At 41.3% G+C, this 25,413-nt stretch overlaps 1 protein-coding gene across 1 annotated transcript in view; it reads right to left on the bottom strand.

Annotated features, from left to right (window-relative positions):
- PDZRN4 (PDZ domain containing ring finger 4) overlaps positions 1-23,365 on the bottom strand; it is a 249,516-nt gene extending 226,151 nt beyond the window's left edge. Inside the window, exons 1-3 of the mRNA XM_068933551.1 lie at positions 22,688-23,365; positions 20,143-20,229; positions 16,957-17,064 (exon numbers count right to left, since the gene is read on the bottom strand). Coding sequence (XP_068789652.1) covers positions 16,957-17,064; positions 20,143-20,229; positions 22,688-23,365 — 873 coding nt within the window. The remainder of the gene's footprint in view (positions 1-16,956; positions 17,065-20,142; positions 20,230-22,687) is intronic.
- Positions 23,366-25,413: the final 2,048 nt, after the last annotated feature.

The raw sequence follows: 25,413 nt of genomic DNA, 5'->3' as shown, positions 1-25,413 counted from the left end.
CTTAGGTTTAGATCGCTCAAGCATACACTTAAATGATGTCTATGCCATTACTGAGCCTAATCAGTAGCAGCTTCTTGAAAGAAGCCATTTACAAAAACACACAACACGTGCACACAAATCCACATGCCATCTGTACTCTGACAAGCTCATTATTTACATTTTCGTGTCAAATTTGTCTACTCTGTTGACGGCTTCCAAAGGCCAGAGCTTTCTCTTTGTTTCATTACGGACAGACTGCACTGAGACTTTCCTTTCCATATATTACAGCATACCTTAATGTTTTAGTCCTCTAATCAGCCACACCAGGGCACATTGTGGATAATACCATTTCCTTGGTAGGACAAATGGAAGAAGACAAGGAGGACCGGCTGTGGAACCAAGACACAGATGAGACATCATATAACCTTGGAAGAGCTTCTGGGAGCTGGTAGAATACAGCAATATGGCTATAGGTGCCTAATTGCCATAGTACATTGCAGCATTAACAAAGGTAGCGGACAACCTCAGAACCTAGATCTGAATGTAATTTTGCAATTATGTTTCATAAAATTTCATCCTAATGCCTTTTACTATTAACTACTGCTCTAGTCACAGGCTGAATTAGCTGCAAAAAGTTCTGTGTTCACTGCTCAAAGTTGATGTGCATAATGACTGCCATTTTCAGAATCAGTCCCTTGCTTATCAATAAAAAGAATCAATCATCATACTACTATCTCAGTTTTGAGCAATTAGACCTGAAATTTTGATTTACCACAATTCTACGGCTCAGTTTAAAAAGCTTACAATTGCTTGAAGCGCTGCTGCAGGAAGAAGTGAGTATGTGCACGTACGTTTTGCTTCGCTTTTTTTTTCTGCCGTTCCTTAACAGTATCTCTCTGAACTGGATGACACAGGAGGGAAGAAAAAGCAGTCATTCTTCACTTTCTTCACCTTGATGAATGATGTTTCTCATTGCAAATATACTTTACAGTGCCTTGGTTGGAGACAGAAAGACGTATTGCAGTGTTCATAGAAACAATCTTCATCTGAAAAAAATCCTTCTGAAATGACTATGATTTTAGACCATGAAAACAGACTCTAGTTTGTGACTCACAGCAGCTTTCATAGCTTAATCACTTCCAAATCTTCATGTGTAAAGCATGAATCTCAAACTATGGTAGCTGCCTTCTATGTACCGGAAGACGCAACTCACAAATTATAAAAAGAAATTTCAAGTCACATCTCAAAAGCACATCTTAACGGCCATATAATATCCAAAGTTGGAAAACTGTTGCAAGGGCAAGTTAAACGCTATCCAGAATGCTCAAAAACATGTAAAAAACAGACTGGAAAAAATCTGTTTAACAGATAAAACTTAAGATGTTCCTTTTATCCTATCCCTTTGTGCCTTACCACCTAACCCTTTAAAATATTTACTGTATCAAATAAAATATTACAAACTTTCCACAAAATAATATTTTAAGAAAACCAAGATTTAAAATGGTGTTTGAAAACCACCATACTGAACATTACATGAGTTTCACTTTCCTTTAGTCTGGCTCATTTATTTAGATTGTTAATTCACGAGACAAAGATTATACTTTACAGTGGTACAGTGTTTGCACATCTGCTGCTACAGTCCTCCTGAACTTCATTGCAGCATCTAAACGCAATTTCATTACCATAAGCAAGAACTTCACGATTCACGACAGCCTTCTGTAGCAGGGATACAGAGCCATTTTATTATCTGTTAGTTTACATATACTGTGTATTTGCACTGGAGTGAGTATATTTTGTGATAAAAACAAAACAAAATAAAAAACTTACCTGCACTCATCTGATGTAGGAAGAAATACAACAGCATTCTAAAAGCTAACCAACTACTTACATGCAAAACTTTGAAGTCTCTCAGCCTTTAAACACCCCCTCCTCAAACTTCAAATTCAGAAACAGACACAAACCTGCCACAGACCAATAAACGCCAAATGGAGACAAAACAAACAAACGGAAAGCCTTTCAAGGCATTTCTACATATTTCTTCCAACTGTAGTTTTTAATGCCTCCCTATAGAGGCATCCTCAGAATCAATGCATCGCACATATGTGCATCCTAAAATCTGATACGCTTCATCCAATGCAAAAATATTCTTGTTGAAATTGTGGGTAAAAATATCCAACCATAAAGCATTAAAATGAATTCATATAGACATACCAATAAAGATCACTGAGAGCAGGAAAAGAACACTGTGCATGAAGCAACTGCTCCATCTCTTAATTTTTCAGTACCAATTTCAATAAGTTTATATACATTAAATCTATATATACATCCTTCTATGACAGATTTAACAAAGGCGTATTTTGCCCAAAAGCTTGCCCACCATTTATAAGTGTCTTAATTCTTCTGATAAAAGACACTACCTTCTAATAAAAGGTACTCCCTGCCCCTGTGCATCTTACTTCCGCATACAAAATGCTTAACCCTAAAGCAACGAGTGCAGACTCAAATTTCTTACTTAGAGCAACAAGATAATTCATGCTGTTCTCTTGCCAAAACAACTCCACCAATTTTTCAGTCTTTGCATTGTCTGTTTCTTTGAACAAATTCTGTGTCTCTGAAAACAGACCAAAAAAATGAAGCATTGCTCCACTGTTTGGATGACCGCTTTCTGTATCATTTCAAATGCACATCTGTATCTTCACTTGCTGGAACTATGGAGTTGGGTTTTAAGAACAGCTACTCATATTCCTCCAGAAATTGCCAAAAATCAGAGTCTGCTGAATTCTAAAAAGTCCCAGTGAACGTTCAAACTAAGATCTAGGAAATGCTCTCAGCTGTCACGGCTGTTCACATCATTTCTCCCATTACAGCAAAGTTAGCTAAACCTGAGCAGTACACCAACTATCATCCTAGGGGATATAGATTTTTTTTTTTAAACAGTTGCATTCACTTTATTCCTATCCCAAAGACAGAGATTCATGACACTAGATATGATACAAAACCATATGTTAAGTGACTTCAAAGTTAGTCTCCAAATAGCCAGGGCTTACTGAAGCATTTCAAATCAAAACTCTTCTCCTGCTAACCCCTGCCCGATATTAAGGACCATGTGCAAAATTTAGCAATAGGAGTAACTAACTGGAGCATGGAATAGGGCTTTTCATTATATGTGCATGCATTTTGTTTTGTCCTTTTCATGGAAAATATAACATGAAGAGAGTCATTAAGATAAAGAATTTTATGGAAATGGAGCAGATCATCTCAAATACGAATAGTACAGCACAACAGAAGGATTCCAAGCAAATTTTTGTACCCAGACTTCTATTTTTGTACTTAAACATACTTTTCCCAGATTACAAATATGGAAGCCAGTCCTAAAAGTCTACATTCAAGCTCTCACTTAAATTAGTGAAATACGCAAGTACAGAACAACGTAATGTCAAAGCCTATGTGAAACATAATGTAAGAAGGTGAATTAAACAACTTATCTTCTTTCCTCTTAAAATATATTCATTCTTGGTTAAAACAAGGTTAAATAAACTTCGTTCTGGCTTTACAGTGAAGAACTTTATACAAAGAGGACTTTTATCCCCAAAAAATCCACAGTCAAAAGCAGTAAAAAGCAATATAAAAAGTTGATCCACATAGACTTGAAACTCCCAAAGAGGTTAAGACATATCACTACCACTTTCTTCTTTGAAAGATCAGATGAATCTCGCCCTTACTCAGATGTTTCCAGGTTAAATATCTAAGGCTGAACCAACCATCTTTGCTAAAAACAGCTGCCTAACTCATCTTTAATTCCTTTGGGATGAGAGAACTTTTAGACACTTAACATTAGGCAAGACAAACCTCATCTTTAATGCCCAGAGTCTCAGAGAATGTAGAATATAATCTCTAGATTTGCACTTCTTCACTTTACAGTTTTCTGTACACTGCTGAACACACTATTGGTACTGAAAAAAAGTAAACACCAGGAATATGGCTTGGAACAGGCACATTAACATCACTTTTTATTGTTCTCCTAATTAATAACATGGATTCACCATCATGAAAAATTAGGCACTCCAACCAGAAACCACAATAACAGCAATCTAACACTGTGAAGACACACCATCTGCAAAAATGGACCTGTGACTGGAACGTAAGCTTTGGCCAGCCATTTATTGGCAAAGCATGCAACATAGGATGGTTGGGAAAGTAAACTCACTTAAAATTAAAAACAGCAAAATCAAATGTTTTATGTAATTACGCTACATACAATTTATTAATAGAGTCCATTACTTTGCGAGAGTCTAGCACAAATTTCACTACCCACGCCACTACTTGAAACCAAATCAGCTTTTATAAGGCTCTGATCTAAATATCTTGTATCTGAAATCAAAGAATTACTTAGCAACCTGGTGCAGATTTCACACCGCTTCTTCCTGCACAGATCTGCAATAGCTGGAGATAATGTTGCCAGATAACAGGTTGGTTGCTTTGAGATGGCAGAGAAGTAAAATGCTGGGACTTGTGCACTAAGCAGCAATTCTGATCAAGACAGGAGGAATTTGTTTGTTTGTTTGTTTTTGTACGTATTTAAATGAAGAGGGACAGGAAACTTCAGAGGTAAAGTCATCTTATCGTAACACAGTGGCTAAAATAACTCAGATTGCCCTCTGCATGTGCCTCTGCCTCTACTGATTAAGAGACAAGGGTGACTAGCTGAAGCTTAGACATTTAACAGTTTTCTTTATCAAAAGATAGAAACTTATAGAAAACTAGGATTTCAACTAACTTTTTATCGTCTGTTAAGAGATTTAAATTAAAACTTACAGGAATTTCCAACACACCTAACAGGTTAAATTTCATCACCGTTTACCTTACTGAATATACTCTCTAAGATTTTGGCAATTAGATTTTTTTCCAGTTTCTTTTTCCCACAAACATAGCTGTAAAGTCTCTATCAGAAGAAAGCCTAAGAGTTGCCATTCCGACACCCTCGCGAATGGAAAGGCCCACAGCCCCACTACAGATCTGAGGCCAAAAGCCAGCCAGTACAAAACAGTGGGCACAAGGTATTAAGTGGAATTAAGGTAATCTGAATCAATGTTTCACAGATTTTTTAAATTAAAACGGAAGCTTAAAACTGGCCAAGCAGAGCTGAGAATTCAAAGCAGAGCCACACTACAAAGAAATAACTGAATGTGTTGGCTTTCACATTAATTACTTTTTAATGGGTAGTATATACTGAGGTAGCTCCTGGAACTGTAGGAATTAAAATCCCAAAAGACAAAAAACAAGAAAGACACGAATGCAAATTGATACATACAGAAAGGAGTTGCTTTAATATATACATACAGCTCTCTTTCGTACAAGAGCTGCCTAAAATACCTGTTAGGTAGAATGACAGTAATGTACTGTGGGACTCTGGCTAACTTAAGGCAGGAGTTTTAAGCAATCAGAGTAAAACTCTGTTGTTAACTTGCTCTGCTAAGTTTATCTATTAACGATATTTTCTGAACAGCTCACTTTCTGAACTGTTTTCTAAAATGTCCATGCTTTCCCTTAGATTTTTTATAAAGTTATCTACATTCTGCATTAATTAAAAGATAAAACCTCTGGATTAAGTGGCAAATACTGATTCTTTAGACTCTCATTACTCCTTACTATGGGGGGGAGGGCAAAAGCAAGCAAGCAAACTCTTTGTTAATAAGAACACAAGGTTACAGTACTTAAATTGGTCAGTAAAGAAGGATGAAAATAGCGATGTCAACATTTATTTAATGTGAAACATGAGTAAGAACAACACTTATTTCCTCTACAAAGTATATACACATGCATATATATATGAACCACCTTTGGTCTTTAAAGATTCTTTTTTATAAATAAAAATATAAATGTTCTTCAGAGTCCTACTCTTCTTACTCTTTTTCAAAAACCCAACTGAAAAATAGGAAAATCATTAGAAATACTTTTATCCAAAATGCTTCAAAAAGCTAATATTTTTGAATAGTTTAGAATTAGGAAGAACCTCCGTATTTTTAGAAAATATCACACATCTTCACAAGGAAAGATTCCCGCTTGCCTAGTCTTTCTAGGATCCACTAGCAACTGTTTTATAACTTTAACGCCATTCTTTCGGTCTCTGGAAAATAAGCTTCAGTTAAGATGCGGTTCTAGAGCATGTAAAAAACGTTCGTGCGGGACGCTTGGAGGTTTCACAGAGACATTAAGGAAACAGGACGCAAAAGGACAAAAAGTGCAAGTGCAAAAGAGCTGCTACACATCTAGCACTAGCATAAGGTGTCTGGTTTGGATCAGGACTCTGACCATTGTAAGGGAAATGAAGGATTCAGCTTTCTGCTGCAGACTGTTATGTGTTGTACCCCTTAAAAAATGTAATTAATCCATTTAAGAAGAGCACAATAGCCCAAAAGCTCTTGGAACATTTCTCTTCCAGATAGCAGCAGCAGCTACCATTCAGAGAAGGCTGGGGGTGAGCAAAGGTATGTGTTGAAGAGGCTTGTTGACAGCACAAAGACCGTATGGCTCCATACTTGCCATGTGCCAATGACTAGCCAAACTCAATCAATCTGTAACAGATAAGCATAGGGTTCCAGCTGTTTTAATTCACACAAGACAGCAAACCTCTTCCCTGTAAAATAGCCTGCCTTCCTCCTGCAAGCTGCTGGAAGGACTTCAGATATTTACCCACTTGATCACTGTTCTTAAGGAAACCAATTTAAGATTGAATGACTGTACTCAGAAGGGCAAATTCTAAGCCACAAGGTCCCTCAAATGTTGGACACTCCCAACCATCTCTACCCTCAGGTCTGTTTTCCAAAGCAGTCTACTTAAAGTTTCCCTTATCTGCAACTGAAATAAGAGCTGCTAGTGTTTTTCTCCATTAATTGACAACACCTTGAAAATTTACAGTTTGAAATCTTGAACTGTGATGGTTTGCACTGTGTTAAACAGCTTTAAACAGTAAACTAGCTTTCCTAGTACCTTCCCCTACTGAAGCAGATCATGGTGACTATATTCTTGTGTATTTTGTTATGACCACAAAAAACCTTCCATCCATAAATATTCATGGTATGAGTCAGGGTCAATTGAAGGCTCACTGAACTAATTCAATTTGCTAACATCAGGACTGGGAAACACTAAGTTAAGGTGTAGTCTCTTTATAAAGTACATCACATCTGATGCTTCTCTTCCTGCCCCCCCCCCCAACGGCAATAGTTAAATCATTCACCTATCAGAGTTCACAGAGGGAGGGCATCTTTTCTCTCAAAGAGCTTCCTAGCCATTTTCTACAACTCTCTCACATGCATACTGGTTAGCAGAAGATTTTTATCAAAGTTCAGGGTAGAGAAGACAAAAGTATCGCTCAAAGAAAATATTATCATACTGTAATTATCATACTGTAAATAATATATGTAAACTTACTATGTAAATAAACACAGCAGTCACGATTTATTTTGTCAACAATATTTCATAACAAAACTGCCCTCCAAAGTTATTTGAATGAAGAGACGGTGTTGAGTCATTATGCACTCCTTTCCTGAAGCAGCAGGGATTCAATCAAGTTGGGTCTATATATTCATTCGTAAAATTATATTACATTCGAATTCCAAACAAGACATACATTTACTAAAAAGTCTATGTATTAGTATCAAATATACTAAGTAAAATCAAATATATTAAGCTAAATACAGTCTTTAATGGTAGTTCGAAGACGCCATATCTGCTCTTGCAAGCAAGTGACTTTCCTTTACTGTATGGTTTTCAGTGCGGCAAAATTTTGCATTTTAGAGGAGGCGCTTCCAAATGACAATCTTTTTTGCATTATCGCTTAAATTTTGAAAGCATTTGTAAAGCACAATCCTGTACATGCTTCTGACTATTCCTATTCACGTTGAACGTTTCCCAGTTCAACGTATTACCACATCTCACAGCTCCTTAAGAATTAGGTTATTAATTTTTTTAAGTGAAGCCATGGATAATGATTTCATTCTGAGCATTTCTGCATTGGCAGACGCTAATGACTTTTTTTCTACTCAGCCTCTGATTACAGGAACAGCGATTAGCTACTCCTTGCAAATATAATTAGCTGATTAAGAAAAAGGGCAGAGGAGATCAAAGCTCTTGGAGCATATAGCCTTTGGATTGCAACAATCAATTCAGTGACTTAAGAGGATAAAACACTGCATTCACACAACATATGTAAGGTGTCATCTCCTCTGACTGTGAAGCTGTCTCAACCACAATAAAGAATAACCTTTATGAAAGGCTGAAGAAGGCTCTTTTCACTTTCTGAAAACACTACAGGTTTCTGGGGTGCCAGCAGCATGTGCTGCGGGAGGCACAGCTTCCTCAGGCTTCATTAACTTCTAAGCAACAAACTCAGCGTGGTCTCAAACTTTTATCAGAGCTATTCATAGCTGGCCTTACCATTAATTATTCCGACTACTCCTCATCATATGAATCTCAAAGGGTTACCTCCCTCTGATCAATCCAGCAGTGGTCTGTGAAGCTTCTGACTTTTTCTATTCACACCACAATGGACAAGATTATGGAAAGTTATCAAAAAATACCTTTCATCTTCTCATACCCTCTGAAGTTCACCAGATTATGTTATTTCAGCCCCATATTGACGATCCAGCTCACCATATCTCTAAGAGACTAAAGCTCCACACCAAGACTACAATCAAACTGTCTAATAAAATAAGGGTCTCCATCACAAAACCTCATCATCTTCAGCAACAACGTAAGATACATTTCTATGACCCTGTCTTCCCTAACATAAACAGACACCAACATGCAAGTGTGTGTATATGTAACTATTTGAAAAATTCCTAACACTCCTTGGCACATACCCTTCTCTTCCTGGGAAAGGGATGAAATATGACAGATGTTAGTCATGTTGTTTACTACAGTCCTAAAAGTGCTCATGAGCACCTTTAAGATGTTGTATACAGAAGAATTTACCCCAAACCTTCTACCCTAGCTGCATATGAACTGTACCATTCCTGCTGCTGAACGAGATGGAAGTATGTGCGTTAAAGTACTGCTGTTTTGGAAGGTTCATTCTAAAGCTAAGCAAAAGACATGGGAAGGAGAAGAAAGACGACATACAGCAAAGGCAAGCTCAAACATGGCATTTAAGAAAATGCTGAGTTTCAACTTGCCAAATTTCTGACACATTATCCCTCAGGGTTGGGATTAGACACTTTATGAAGGAGCTGGGTGTGACTGGGCCTCTACACAATGCCTGGGGATCTGTGGTGCATGGCAGCAACATCATCTCTGGGATCTTGCAGGATCTTAGGTTAGTCAGCTTTTCCACGGGTTAACCAGAACCCTTCCTACCTAACAGCACAGCTAACTTGCCAACTTGGCTACTGCCTCACTCTGCAGATAGAGTACAGTCATCACAGTTTTGCTCCAGTTTTTTCCTACCTTATCTCCATATTGATGTTCCTTATGGAAGTGCATATACATGCTCCTTCCTCTTCCACAATTCAATTGCCCTATTTCTACATCCCTTTCACTTCTCCCACCCTGCATATTTATAGGCAGGCACGAGAAAGCACCCTTGTGGAAATATAAGGTTGGTGCTTTGTACTCTCCAACTTTAAGGGTCAACATCCCCCATTTTTCTTCTTCCTCACATGCTTTTATTCACTCTTCTCCTTCTGCTCCTGCGGTGAACCAGCTGCATTAGAGATCTACCACAGTCACAGCAAGACAGAAATAAGTTACTGGAGAGAGGGGGTTACACACACTCACATGCATGCGAGCTCCCAATGCCTTTTCCCCGTCCCCCTGCTATGATACCTAATCTAAGCCACCTAGATAAGATGGTAGGAGTAGCTTAAAAACCCTAGGTACAGAGTAATGTTCACCACCACTTCCACTTAGCTTGCTCTCCTGACTCCTTCAAGGTGGTTGGCAATTCAGAAGTACTCTCACACTCTCACTCTGCTCTTTCTGCCACATCTGTCTTGTGCCTTGCCCAAGCCTCCCCAGTATCTCCCTCTTTTTGCCTACTGGGAACCCCTTGCAGAGAAGCACCCAAGCATGTATAAAGGTGTAGTACACCAGCTGGCTGCACCTTATATAACAGCTATGATTCACAAGCCATTGGCTGAAGAGACCTGCTGGAAAAGATGATATGGCTGTATCTCCTGAACATCCGATCCAGGAAATAAACCAGTTGGAGGGTTTGCCTGTCAGCCACATTCCAACTGCAAGTTTGGCATTTCCACTTTCACAGATAAAGGCACTGTGAACACACATATTTCTGCAAGGAATGAGATAAGTGAAGTCAGATAGAATCCTTACTTCTACTCAGGAAAAAACAACCTGGCATTTTACTTGCATGCATGCTTGGTTGTCTGTGAGAGCAAGCCCAATGAACAAAGCTGGGTTACGAACCTACAGACGTGCTTCTCTAAAGCCAGCTTCACAGTGAGTTCTCAAAGTAAAAATTTCTCAGCTGAAACTCAACCTAGTTTCCCAAATACAACATTTGTTTTAGTTCACTGAACAGAGAGGAACATAGGCACCCATGGAGACGTATAGTGAGCCCAGTCAAATTCATGCTACTGATGTTCAGGAACTGGGGCAGCGTAGTGCAAGTTCAGGTATTCCAGGCCCCCAAAGCTAGATGTCAGTTTCTTGCACAGAAAGCAGGTGGAGCACTAGGTTCCTCCATCTATATGAGATCCAACCAGCACAGCCTTCTGAGGCTGGACACCAGCAGCAGTAACCAGCTTTTATTATAACATCATAGCTAAGACAAACACCAGGAAATGGAAAACCTCAGCTACTGGTGCTTATTCAGCCTGGGAACTCATATTTTTCCTATCTAGGAAAGTGCCCTAACCATAGGATATCCTGGCTAATAGCATTCTCTACTCACCCACCCCCCAAAGCCAAGATATCACAATACCAGAAGCGTAAGTATCATTCAAGAAAGTATCACGTTAAGGCACAAAACTGACATCACACAAGAAAGAGGTAAACTAATTTGCTGGCACAAGCACTCATCTCAGGCAGAGCCAGCACTCTAGACCCGGCTGCTTGGAATGAATACTTATTTCATACCAGATTATCATTGAATAATCTGGACTCTCAAACGCTTGCCGGCACGTAGCTCAGCTTCAAGAAGATGGGTGGAGACTGGTTGCACGTAGGATAGCCTCTGCCCTAGTAACGAGGGAAATTATCTGGATATGTAAGTTCAATCCTTTGCAGGTAGAGGAAAGCCTGTAACCTACATCTCTCACTTCTCGGTGAAGTACTCTTAACACTTTCTGTTAGGCAAAAAAGTCAGTGGGGGCACTAGCTGCACATCAAGTGACGCTAGATACAGATCTGTTCACATTTGACTTTTTAAGCATCTTCAGGGAGCTGAGATAATTCAGGTGTCCACAAACGTGTATCTCAGCAGGTGAGCGAGAGGGGAAAAGAGGCTACACGCATTTCTAAGCCCGTAGTGTACCTAATTTACTCTGCCAGGGATCTTTCAGACTAATTAGAAGGTATCTAATGAATGCAGGTGCCAGCCATTATGAATTTGTCAAGGATTTCAGAGAGTTTAATATACGTAAGGCCACTTTGGGAGGATTTAGGTATATGAAAACTCACACCACTAAAATTATCTGTGCATCCTACACAAAAACTTCCTTCAGCTACCACCCAGATCTCACTGGTCATATCATGTGCAGCTTTGATTCAAAGCCATCCCAAATTTACTAGATCTGATCCCAGAAAGATAGTTTTTAAGCTCCCTACTTCTACTGCCATCCTCTGACAGTGGAGATTCTTAGCTAAACAAATATGACAACTAAAGATTTCGCTTGAGCAACATAGTGAGTGTAGTGACAGAAACATGCAGAAGATAAAACATCACAAGGCTGACACGCAGCACAGTCAGCAGTCTGGCAATATTAAAAAGTTTCTGTGTAGGCGCTTTGCAGATTTAAGTTTCTTCTGCCGGTATAAGCCTCGAGACTTTTTGTCTTTATTGAAACTGGCTTTGCTGACATGCGCTTGAAAGCCATTGTGTGTGTACTCTCCAAAAAAGTGAAAAGAACAAAGGGAAACATGGAATAAGAGATGAAGCTTAATTTATTATATACTTATGGAGCTAAGCTGCATAAACAAAACACATAGTCATAATACATATGCATTCGTCTCATTTTTCAAAAAGACTTAAAGACTCAAGATTAAAAACGTTTTTTAACTCTCCTCCATCATGCCTGTTTCCTCACTCATCAAATTAATGAGAATCAACTGACTAAAATGCAAAAGGGCCAATATTCTCATTTCATCTGAGAGTAAAATAACAGAAGCCTTTGTCTTACAGAGCAAGCAGCAGAAAAATATTTGATTCTTCCAGATGATGATGTGCTTATATTTCTTCATATGAATATTTTGATCTTCAGCCTAAGCCCCTTTCACATGCACACAAGATTTTCACCGCTCTTTTGTTATTTGGCATATTTCCTACAGGAACTTCAGCCATGCGTGTAGGCCTCCATCTCCTGCAATGTGAGTTAACAATAGGGTTTTTTTCCTCAGATTGATCAAATACTGCTCATTTTTTACAAATTCATATATTCCATCTGGATTGTAAATTCTGCTTGGTCATGTACTTTATGTACGACACTGAAGTGAAAAGATAAAATCAGCATATTTCACTTTGGTAGCACAGTGGTACTTTGCAAGACACTGTGACTTAGACAATGAAAGAGGATTTGAAAAATTAAGTCACTGTTTTTTTCAGAAGTTGGGCTCAAACCAGAAGAGATGACATATCGATTTATGTAAAATGTAACATTATGCCTAAAAATAAAAACAATTGTAAAGAACTAGTTTTGAACATAGGCTTCCACATTGCTGTAAACTTCCCAAGGAAAGCATCATCACTCAGTGCCTGCACTTTTCTAACATTAGCTAACGACTACCCACAGGATATTGGTGTAGTTGGAGCTTTGGACAAGCGTGCCGGTCTCATGTGAAGTTGAACTGACTGTAATTTTCCTCCTTGCAGAAAGACCTAGTTCCAGTGCCGCTGCTCATGACTATACATCTATATACACACATATGCACACATATATGTATACACAAATATACATCTCTCTAGATAAAGCAGCAGGTAAAACACTTCTATGTATCAACAACATTGCCAAGGATCATAGCTGTTTTATACTCTGTCTTGAGAAGTCCATAAGCATTAGTAAAGACGAGCAGTGACCTTATTTAGAAGGTAAGATTTGCATGAAGCGAGGTGGAGATGAAATGATGCACAGCTTTATAACTGTGATCCATTTTCAACACACAGGAGAGCAAAAGGTACTTTCTATTTTCTCCCAGCAGCAGCGGGAATGCTTTGAGCCAGCACAGACTAACAGGCAGTCCTGTTCACTGCTTGCTGCCGCTTTCCTCTTGGGATTCATAGGCAGAATGGAGAGAAGGAAGGCAAAGACATCCAAAAGTCAGAAATCTGGTGGCTTTTTATAAGACTGCTTGTATTTATGTTGGGAGTCACAGATAGCAATGCTACATCTAGTTTCATGAGATTCTTTTTACAGTGTGTGATCAATATTTAGTCCTAGAACAAATTGTGTGCTGTGTTAATTTAGGGAGCTAGATCCTTTGGACACAAACGTTTGAAAGGAGCAGAAGACACTGACATTTGGAACAACCTCCCATGTAGAAGTAATTCATGAAGAAAATTTTCCCCTTGATAAAAAAACTAATGATCATTTTTTGTCTTGCAGGGAGATTCCTGTAATGCCAAAATGCTGCTTGTGCATGTCACTGTCCCAGGCCAGCTTAGCCCAGCATAAGCCAGCAAGTCTCTTCTCAAAGATGAGTTAACCTTGGATAAAGAGTGTTAAGTGCCAAAAAGGCCTGAAATCCTCTATTCCTCAGCTGAACAGTGAAAACGGTCGGTGACAGTCCTGTGACAGCACCCTGTGAAGTCCTGCAGCCCCCTCAACAGGCACAGGGTGCGTGCAGCTGTCGCCCTTCACCTCTCCTAATGCAGGCTGCCTTTCACACCGACCCAGCACAGCCTGCCATCCCACTGCCATCTCTTCCAGGTTTCAGGTCCTCAAGAAAAAAGTATGCTCCTCTGACAGTAAAGGCCATATAAACTCCAGCTTTTTTCAGATGATCCAAAGAGACCCCACTGCCCATACTCTAGGCATGCTGACTTCAAAACCTTCATGAACTCAAGCCACTTGAATGGTATTTTTACCAAAATTTTGTACTATTTCTACATCAAATACCTTAAGAAAGAAATCTGGTTTCTCACCTTTTCACCCTTTCAAATATAATCACTTTTTTTTGGCAAAGCTGCTGCTATACCACGATAGACAATGACCTACATGAAGTAAAATGCAGCAATAGCTGTCTGCCACATTTGGTTCACAACTCCAGCTGCCAATACCATGCTACTGTGAAATCCATTTGCTGCACTAGGTCACACATGAGGTGGTCATCTGAAACATGCACAACTCTCTCTTGTCACCCACGTGCAGTTAACATTTGCTAAACATCTGATAAAGCACTGAAACAAATTACCTTCTTTATTTAGCAACATGCCTTGAGAACAGATTTTCTCCCGATTTAATGCGATAGTTCTGTCCATTATCCCATTTGCTACGCGCTGCTAAAAAGAATACCCAGAGCATCACGATGCCAAACAACTGGCTGAAGCAATCAGATGATCTCCAAACATCAGTTCCTTCTGCTTTTGATTACTGGAAAATGGTCTCTTAAAATACCCATCTATACTGCCCATTAGCTCAGATGACTGAATGAGTGAAGAGCAAGCAAAAATAAAAAGACCCACTTTCTATCAACTTTTAACCAAAACTGGCACATATTTTCTCTCAATGAAAACTCATATTTTGTGCATCTGCTAACATTTTTGGAACAGTTACACCATCTGACTTATTCCCTCACACCAGAAGCATTCGTATTGATCCTTCAACCCAACCAGCAGTAGTGCTGTCAGGGCATCCTGGTACAAGAAGACATTGATAGTTACATATGGACAAATGTCAGCCTTTTGACTCCAGCTGCTTATGCTGGCCTGGCATAAGCATATAGGATATAGAACCTAGTATATAGGAATAGTTACTTATTTACACTTCAGTTAGAAGGTCTAATGTTACCTTTTATGCTCCTCTCTTCATTTTGGTCTGATGAATTCTGAAGCACTAATGTGTTTAGTAAAACATTTAGCCTGAACCTCTACATTTTTAAATGCTTGCTAAATACAAAAAAAACCATACAGAAATATGTTGTATATGAATATGGTAAAAATGGTGTCCCATTCAGAGCTGTATGAATATATGTAAATATATGCAACACTGGGCATATATTTTCACATGGAACTGAAATCTCTGTGCTGTCAGTAGCAACTTAAATATCAGTATGATTTTACACAACTACAATTCTAGAAAAATTATTAAATAAATAAATAAACAAAAATCAAGCATGAATTATGGTGGCATTCTGAGAAATGCCCTCAAGTTTAATAAATGCTGGCCTGTGAATTTATTCTTCCTTCATCCAAAAGCATCCTATTCTGTCATAAAAATCAAGACACTGTTAAAGAACAGTAAAATAACGTAGGAAATGATCAAATGCATAAAACTCTACAGCAGGTCAATTTCTAGAAAGCATAACATAAGTGAAATAGTACTGTCAGAAGGAAACAGATTTTCTCAGCATAGGCCTGCTGCTACAAAAAAACTGGATGTGAAACCTTTTTGTATATCTCAGGGAGATAACAGCCAAGTTGCAAGCTCAGCTCTGCTCAGCCAATTTGGTTTCTGCTAGAGATGTTATTTCTGCCAGTTAAGAGCATGAGCTTCCTTTTCCCAAAAAAGTTTAATAATTGGTCTTCACACACCCCCCTCCGCTGTCACCACTAAGGGCAACGCCAGCATTCAAACAGCCTCAGCTTATGTTTCTAGCCCTTAACTGTGAAATAAAGCAAGAACCCATCCGCTCTCTGCATTTGTCCCTCAATCCGCTGGTTTCATTTATCTTTGTTTAAAACTCTGTCCGGCTTACAAGTTCACGCAATGCCTCTAAGCCTTCTCTAAACCCAAGGCTAGAGCGATAGACCCAGTCTGAGCAACACTAAACAAACTAGCAGCTACGTTACGTGTTGTCACTAAGGAGTCAGGCTGTATCAGAGCTGTGATGTGACTTTGTGACAGCACAGCAAGGAATCTCTTTCGGCGACTATTTGAAACTAATCTTTCCACATGTTGCTATACATTTTACAGGGCTAATTATGATTACAAATGTAAGCTAGGAAAGAAGAAGAGTTTTTTTCAGACTTTTTTCCAGACTTTTTTTCTTGATAATAATTTTCTTTTATGGGAAAAATTGCTTACAAAACAGGAATAGATTTTAATATTTCCATGCTAGTATATTACATGATTGGAAAGAGCTGTGTTGGTCCTGGTGAGTACAACAGATGATCTACATCTGATCATATAGGAAAAAGTACTGCCTCTAATTTGTTAAGAAATTTTACAACATCGCTTACCGGCGCAGTTTCTGTGAAGTGTCTCAAAATCACCAGAGTAAATAACCCCAACCAGGGCAACACTAATTAATTCCACATTAAAACTGTGGATTTATATAGAGTCTTTTGCCTTTTTCTTAAGTTAACAGAAAGAAAAACGAAATACCTCTCCTGCCTGCTAGTTCAGTGTCTACAGCTTTGCCTTGGTTAAATTACGTTAATCCTGAGATCAACACATTTATTAGTTTCTAGCAAAAAAACATAATGTGCCTTCACATGTGACAAATGTTTGAGCAGCTCAGTGTGTAAGAAAGAACCATGCTAACACACACCAAAAGAGGAAAATTACAACATACTTAGTGTAAAAACCATCAAATCCAAGATTAATCTGATAATATAGCAGACTAATCCATTGTTTCTTTTCTTACCTCAATAATCTTGTCATGAATTTGCAGGCCTTCTGCTTTGTCCGCTGGTCCATTTTCCAAAATTTTTGACACAAAAATTCCCTCAGCAGAAGATTCCTCCTGATGGTTCTGTACCAGGTGATAGGGAAGTTGCAAAAATGGCCACATTAGTACAAGAAATGAGATGGCACTAAAATCAGCAGCAAGGAAAAATGCAAATCCACCTGAAATATGCAGCTTGCTTTTTTAGCTGAGGATTAAACTCCTTGGGATTTTTAAACTTGCTTAACACAAAATAGTCATTAATCAAAAGGACAGAATTAATGAACTATTCTGGCATTTTTGACAAGATTATCCATTTACTTCTGGTTATTTTAGTCCAAATGAGATATGGAGGGGGGGGTGCAACAGTAATTAGCTCCTAGCTAAAATATGTAAAGCAGACCTCACACTTTACAGCAGAGAGTATGCAAATGTATGGAGGAAAACATTCACAAAAATGGAAACCCGAGGATCCTCGCAGAAAGGAAAGTGATCCTGTAGTCGTGCTGTTTGTAAAATTTTTTCTAGGTTTGAAAATAAAACCCCAAGATACAAAATGACATCAGTTAGCCGACACAGAGCAGTGACAGGATTTGGTTGGAACTGGTTGACCTCATAAATCCTATTCACATGGGAGACTGAGAGTTTGCTCAACTGTGAAATCTACAAAGATCAGTTATGGACAAAAAGAGAACCTACCTCCAGTTATCTTTACACCTTTCTAAGTACAACTGACACAAAGATCAACTTTGAGGCTGATAATTTATCTACCACAGCTGCAACGATACACCTAATGTTGTTGCACATGCTACCATTATTTCATCGCCTGATAGAGTACAGTCCCAAACGTCCAACATAGAGTTTTTAAATCATTACCAATAAAGGAATAATGCCAAACACATTCTGCCTACTTAAACTTTTTAAAGTACTCATCCAAATAATAGCCATACAGCTATAAATAAAGGAATCTTTTTCTAGATCTTTTAGGCTTTGCACAGCAGTTTATATGATGCTCATTTTCCTCCTGTGACCAGTGAATCTCCAATCAACACTGTGAAACACGTGCATACAGATTTCTAGGAACAGGTCCTATGCACTCAGGGAGAACTATTTTTATTAAGAACATGATAAAAATGATAACAAAAATTGGAGACACAGTGCAAGGTGCTTTACAGCATATGGCAGATGCCCCATGCAGATTCAGAGTAGAGAGATTTCAGTTTAACAAATATTTGTTCAACATGAATGCTAGTCAGACTACGATGCTGTAAACTTCTCTTTTTTTCCTTGTCACACAGGCACATAAATTGTCATATGAGAAGTAAAATAAACTTATTAATGGCTCCATAAATATTTTGAAATGACAAACAAACAGGCCTCCACTGAACTCTCATTGAAGCAGTGACAAATGAAGCCGTGATAAAAGAAGCATAATAGTCATTAACTAAAATGCAAGAGGAATAGGGTTTGGTTTTTTTCGAATAAAAAGATAAAAGGCTTTTTTTCCTGTTACTTCCTTTGGCTCCGAGCATGTTGGGTGAGACCTTATACTGATATCTAGGAACTACCAATCAAGCATCTGTGGTACTCATCACAACAAGAATAAAACACAACAAATCTGAATTTGCAAGTTCAACATATCAAAGACTCAAAAAATCCCAAGACCCAGCTCTGTCTCACAGCTCTACCATCTTCTCTCTCTTCAACTATCAGTGTTAGTCAATGGTGGACCATGACCATTTCCTGCTCTCTGAGCAGCACTTCCCTCCAGGAACAGTGCTAAGAACCTTCACATAATTATCACTTACTCTTTAAACTTCCAAAATAGTTAGAATATTCATTCATAAAGCCTGATAATGCATAATATCAAAAAATGTTTTCAGTACACATTGTCTGCATGTAAATACTTCAGAGGAACACAGATGACATCCTAAAAAAACTCAGCACCATGCTCTCCTTGCCCTGCAAAAGCGCTGCATTTTTCCCAAAGCTGTTAATAACAGAAGTCACACCGCAACCCAAAATACTGTTTGGACTTTGTTACTAGTATATTCAAAGTATGAATTTAATCGAAGTGAGTGTATTTTATCCTATAGTCTCCTTTTGTTTCATCCTTTACTAGAAAATCTAACAAACTCTTGCTTTGGATTTCCTATAACACACATTTGATAACTGCAGTTCTTCGTATTTACCCATAAGGAGCAGCAACTCTGCAGAGCAGACAGTAAACTTCTTTGGCTTTAGTGCTAATGGGAACAGACTCTTTGACACCACTAAGTACAGGCTTAGAACTATATAGATATATAGAGAGAAAGCTTATATAAATATATATATATATATATAGCTTATATATAAATACAGCTTTAGAACATTGCATAACTAATATATAGGGTCCCATTCCCATCCCCAGTAATAGCAGGAGGTTCCAGTTCTCCCACTTAAAAGAAAAACCACTGATCAGTACATAATTATTACCAAGCATTTCTAATCAACTATTAATTTTCCAGTTTAGCAGGTTTCTTTACTCTTTATAAGTAATGACAGTCCTGATTAGTACTTTTAGAAGGAGAAAGCAAAAAAATACATATTCCTATGCATATCCTAGGATTGTTAATGAGCCTTCTAAAGCCAGGCTGATGATTTGTGAGACTAGATTAATTTAAGATACAAGACCAATGAAAACTGTATTTCAGTTCACAAAGAAATAAAAATTAAAAGCAGGCATATGAGAACAGGACATGTGCTTAAACTATCTCAGCTACAGAATCAAATTTTCGTCTCTCCTTAAAATGAAAAAAGTAAGCAATTCCCAAAAGTTCCAAGGGCTTAACCCTGCAACACTTACTCTTATGAGTAGTCCCAGAGCTTTCCACTGAATAGTTTGCATGAATACATTTTACTCACGTGGGAATGCAATGCAGATCAGCCTAAAGTTTTACAGCAAAAACAATGGGAAACCCTTTCATGAAAATGAGAATAATCCAATTCTCCTAAGATCAGGTCTTCAAACAGTAAATCTAATTATACCTGATAACATGCAGTTCTTGAAACCCTGGCACTGGTTCCACACCTACCATCATCCAAAGTAACTCTTTTATTACTAACGGTGTACACAATAACAGAAAACATGGTCAAAAAGTAAACTGTGTCTACTTTCCTCTTTACCTGATTGGGTCGTCCTCCTATAATATTGAATCCCAAGGTATCATTTTGTCTGTGTAGCATGATCGTTAAAGGTTTGGGTTCTCCTCCCTAAGAAGAAAGAGGTGAAATACTATTAAAAGAGTACCGCCTCAAAAAGAAGATCTTAAGTGAAATCATTAATGTGCAAAAAATTTTAGCTGCAGAATATGTAAGATAAGTCTCAAAGGAAAATTAGGCTGAAAAGATAGCAAAGACTGCACTGGAAAACAAGTAAACAGAAAGATATGTGCCACTGAAATGTAACAGGTAGCTAAAATGCCCAAATATTTTAAGTAAGTGCTGAAGAGAAAAAAGTGCATGCTTTTCGTGGCAGGAATGCTCAGCACCACTGAGAAAAAGGCTCCAAATATGTGTAAGTCAGGTGAAATTCTCAACTTTATAATTTCCAGACCCAAAAGCCATATCCATACAGGTTTCATAGCAACTTACAGGAAAAATACAAAAAATGAAACCCAACTCTTTATCCCAACCTTTCACTTCTCTCCCAAATAGAAAAAGTCCAGAAAATATCTCTGTATATTTTCTAGATAAGATTTAAAATATAAAGCAAACAAACAAAAAAAAAAAACGGTGATGGAATGAAAATTAAAAAAAAATGGAAAAGAGTAAGACACCTTCTCCTTCACAACAGATCAATAATTTTCTGAATAATAAAATCAAAACATAATCTGGAGGCTTTAGTGTAGCAAGTTACCTTATTTTACATTGTTCACATATAAAAATAGTTACATTTCAGGAGGCATAATCCCCTCAAAAAAAACTGTATTCATCTAGTACAGTAAGGTGTTTGTGTTTGCCATTCAGTATAAATTGGTTGATTAATGTAAATTTGACACCAAAATATATTATACCTTTCTAAACATTCAAAATACATCACATAACGTTGAAGCTCACATTTTATTAACTGTGACAGTGAAATGTTTTATTGCAGCACGATACAGTTAATTTTAATGAAGTACTTTTCTACTTTATTGATAGTTTTTCTTCCAAATGCCTGTTTTGTTCATTATCCTTGTGTCCTGTAAAAGATATTTCTGTGAGGCAGTACATACAGCAACACCTACTGGCAGTGTCCAGCAATGGCAGATATTCAACTCCTGCCCAGGAGGAATGAGTTCCTGCCAATCATCACACGGACGCGCCAATTCCTTTTTAAAAATCCAAATCCCTCTTCTCCCTTCCACAGTCCCTGCTTTTCTCGCCCATCCTACATGTTGGTCACTGCTGGCCTCCATCCCAAGACCTTATCGCATCCTCCAAGGGATGAAGCAGATGCAGAAGCACCCCTTCCGGCCAATAACGTGGACCTCATGGATTAACTACCCAAAGGAAGATGGGAAAATAAAGAGAGAAGAAGATTAAGTGTTGAAGTCTCCAAATACAAAGTGTCTAAGTGCCAAGAAGCTCAAGTTTCTGGCAGAGAGGACTCTCTAGAGCAACGTCCCCCTCCCCATTTCACATGCAGCAGGCAGATGCTCAGCATGCCGCTGTACTTCAGCAGTGAGCTGGCTGCTCAGGTCTTTCCCGCTTGGGTTTTTTGCTTCCCAAGGGTCCATAAAAAATTTTGGTGGAAAAAATTATCTCGAGTGGTGCTTAAGTTCCACCAAATCACTTCTCACCAACCAAGAGCACCAGACCCTGCAGAGCTAGGAACTGAAGCTTGACAAAGCAAAGCCCTTACAGCACACTGCGCCAACTAACCAGTACACTCGGGCGATTTTTTTCAGTCTAAATGAGGCAAGTCCCCGTCTAAGCAATGTCAAAAGACCTGACAAAAGACTGAAACAGTGCACTGGTCTCTGCTGTCAATGCTGGGAACTGTTATTTTATTCCCCCAAATGAAAGAGACTTTTCTGCCTTTTCACAATAGTTTCCAAAGTTTCTAAGGATGTTTTGCTCCAAACTGTTTTTTTTTTTTTCCAGGCAACTTCTTAGCTGCGCAAATAAAATATAAAACTCAGCAGCATGCCCTCCGCTCCTGCCACCCCAGCTGAAGAAAGCCGAGCGGCAGCAGCACCCAGGTCACCCCGACGTGGCGAGACGGCGGCCTGAGCCGGACACGCCGCTCGGAGAAACCTGGACCCGTATCTGCCGTTTGCCCGACCAAACCGAAACCTCTTCCGAAACCCATTCTCTCCGGCTAAAGAAGCGACAAAGCTCGCCCGGCCACCGACACTACCCCTGGGCTGGTCTCGCAGCCCCCAGGGCTTGCAAGCCCCCCAACCGCGCCGCAACGGGGGCAGCCGCAGGCGCGGCCGGGTGCGCGGTGCCCGGTCCCGGCGCAGCGGCAGGACGGGCCGAAGCCGCTCCCGCAGCCCCGGCGAGACGGGGGTCCCGGCTGGCTCCCATCGCCGGCTTGGCGCAAGGACCCCCCCGCCCCCTCCGGAGCGCAGGGGGGCTGCAGCGGGCACGGCCACCTCGGCCAGTCGCTCCGGCAGCCGGGCCGAGCCTGAGCCCCCGCGGGGGCAGCAGCAGGGCCGGCGGCGGGGGCTGCCGCCGCACTCACCTTGCCGGGCTGCGAGCCCGCCAGGCTCCTGGTGATGGTGCTGATGTGGCTCATGTAGCGGCCAAACTTCGCCTGGCAGCGCAGCGCCGTGAGCTGCACCTCACTCTGCAGCGCCGACAGCTGCGCCAGCAGCGACTTCTCCCTCGTGCTCCACTTCGGGGCCTCCCCCTTCGGCTCCGGCGCCGGTTCGGGGCTGCCCCGCCGGCCCGCCCCGCTGCTGCCGCGGCCCCGCAGCCAGCAGCGCCCGCCGCCCGGCCCCGGCCCCGGCCCCGGCCCCGGCCCCGGCCGCGGCCGCCCCGCCGAGCCGCCCTGCCCGCGGCCGGGGGGCGGCCCGCCCGGCGGCGGCGGCGGCGTGGGGCCGTAGCGGCACGCCGCGAGGTGGGCGGGCAGCTCGGCGAGCCGCACGGTGCGGCCGCAGCCCCGCGGGCTGTAGTCGCACTTGACCTCCAGCTTCTGGACCAGGCTGCGCAGGGGCAGGACGGGGCGCAGCTCGGCGGCCGCCAGCGGCCGGCAGCGCAGCGGGCAGCGCCGGCGCCGCGCCGCCCAGGGCAGCAGGCAGCCGGCGCAGAAGACGTGCCCGCACGGCGTGGACAGCGGCTCCTCCAGCACCCGCCCGCACAGCCCGCACTGCAGCTCCGCGTCCACCGGCGCCGCGAAGCGAGCCGGGTCCAGGCCCATGGCGCGGCCCCGGCCGCGGCCCCGGCCCCGGCCCCGGCGGCGCTGGAGCCGCTCCCGGCGGGCGGCGAGGGGCGGGCGGAGGAGCGGGGCCGCGCCGGGGGAGGCGGGCGGCCGCGCGGAGCTGAACTTCCCAGCGGCTCCCAACCCACCGCGGCCCTGCCGCACTAACTCCCTCTGCGCGGCGCTGCCGCCCCACGCCCGGCCCCTGCACCACCTCCGCCCTCCCGCGGCATCCCCGCCAGCCGGGGCAAAGATGCAGCCGGACGAGGCAGCGCGGATGCGGGATGCGCCGCGGGGCCGCCGCCCGCAGCCGCGCACGGCGCGGGGCTGGGTCCCCCCGCCGCCCCCCGAGCGCAAGCAGCGTGCCGCCTGCCTGCGGGTTACTTGAGGCTGGACTGTGATGGTGGGGATAGGAAGTTGGCAGAAAGGCTGAAAAGCAGTGAGTCGCTTTGGGCTGTTTTACCGCTGTGCATATGCACGGTAAATAACGTACGTAGCCGCGTGTACGTGTATCTAATTTGTCTCTAAAAGGCTGGCTTCGGTTTTGCTCTCCTGTTTTGGCATATGCAGGAGAAAGCTGTGCTGAAGTCCCTGGTCCTAAAGCTCTCTTTGTTGCCACACCAAAAATGAAAAAAATAAAAATAAAAAGAAACTACAATCAGGGTAACAATTGCTTGTTGAGCTCTGTTAAACACCACCACATGTGTAAACAACACTTTCATTTTAGGAAAAGCTAAAACACAGCAGAATCTGGAAATGCATCGTTAGGTTCAGTAACCAGACTGGATTCTGCTATCCCTGCATTGCTGCACAACCCACAACACACACTGAAACATGAAACCCCTAACACATTCCCTACATAACTTCACTATTGAAAACACAGGGCCAGATTGCTGCCCCCCAGCCCTGTGGAAAACCTCCCAGAAGAGAGCGGGATGGAGCGCTCCAAGAGGTTTCGTCAGTGGGCTCCTTCCCCATCAGACACCGGCCCTGGGAAAGGCTGGCAGATTTGGCCTACATACCTGTACTGGCACAGATATTGGGATATTTGCTGGACTGCTGAGGCAGAGCCGGTGTCTCCTCGCGAGTTCTGCAGTTCCTCCCTCACACTCCGGCTCCCAGCAGCATCCCTTCAGCAAAGCCTGGTGGGCTCTCAAAATCCTCCGCTGGTTCTTCCCATGACTAAGAAGACAACATGGGGACAGATGGAAATATTCATCCCTTTTTCCCCAAACAGGCAGGAAAACGCTGTACATACCTGGCCCAGGACCGTATCTGGGACCACAGATCTTGGTTACATCTACCCATAATTTGCGTAACAAAAGTTTCTCGGCAATTTTTGACAGTAATTTCATAACAACTGCCAATGCCCCACAGAACGTCTGCAGACTCAGATGTAGTACTGAGTAGCACCAGCAACCCACCATTTCTGACTTGCCACACAGAAAGCCACAATTTCGCTTAGATTACCATGACTGCAACATAAATAAACAAATAACTGTACCATCATACAGCCTCTCAGCTTGGGGAAAAAGCTCTATAACACATAATACAACATTTCATTGCAGATCAAAATTGCATTCTCTTTCACCCAAAGGAGGAAAAAAAAGGTCGCCTCATGAAATCAAAGATCCTGAGTAAATAATTATGCCACCCCTAGTGATTTTTAATCATCTAGTAACTCAATTGATTTTAATTGCATTACTTACAGAATCAGTCTTATTCTGAATGTTACAGGAACTGATTTTTAAATAGTATTCTCCTCACCTGTGTTTTTGCATTTGACTATTTATTTGCACTCATCATTTATTTGCACCCTCTCTTCTGTCCAGGTGTCATTCCTGATGTGTTTTCTTTATCTTCCTGTATGTTGCCCAGCACTTCAGATGTGGATAAAGTGTGGACATCTACACTCATCAACTAAACTGAGTGAAGGAGTGGGCCCAAACACCGGCACGTGGTCCGTTACCGTTAAATTGATACTGACTCTGTTAAACTGTTAGGGTCACATTTGGAATGGTTTTAGTCGAGGCCTGCAAGCAGCCTCC

This window comes from Struthio camelus, chromosome 1, assembly GCF_040807025.1.
Source record: "Struthio camelus isolate bStrCam1 chromosome 1, bStrCam1.hap1, whole genome shotgun sequence".
Lineage (NCBI taxonomy): Eukaryota > Metazoa > Chordata > Aves > Struthioniformes > Struthionidae > Struthio > Struthio camelus.
Note: the sequence above shows the minus strand (reverse complement) of the source record. Positions and strands in the feature narration are given on the sequence as shown.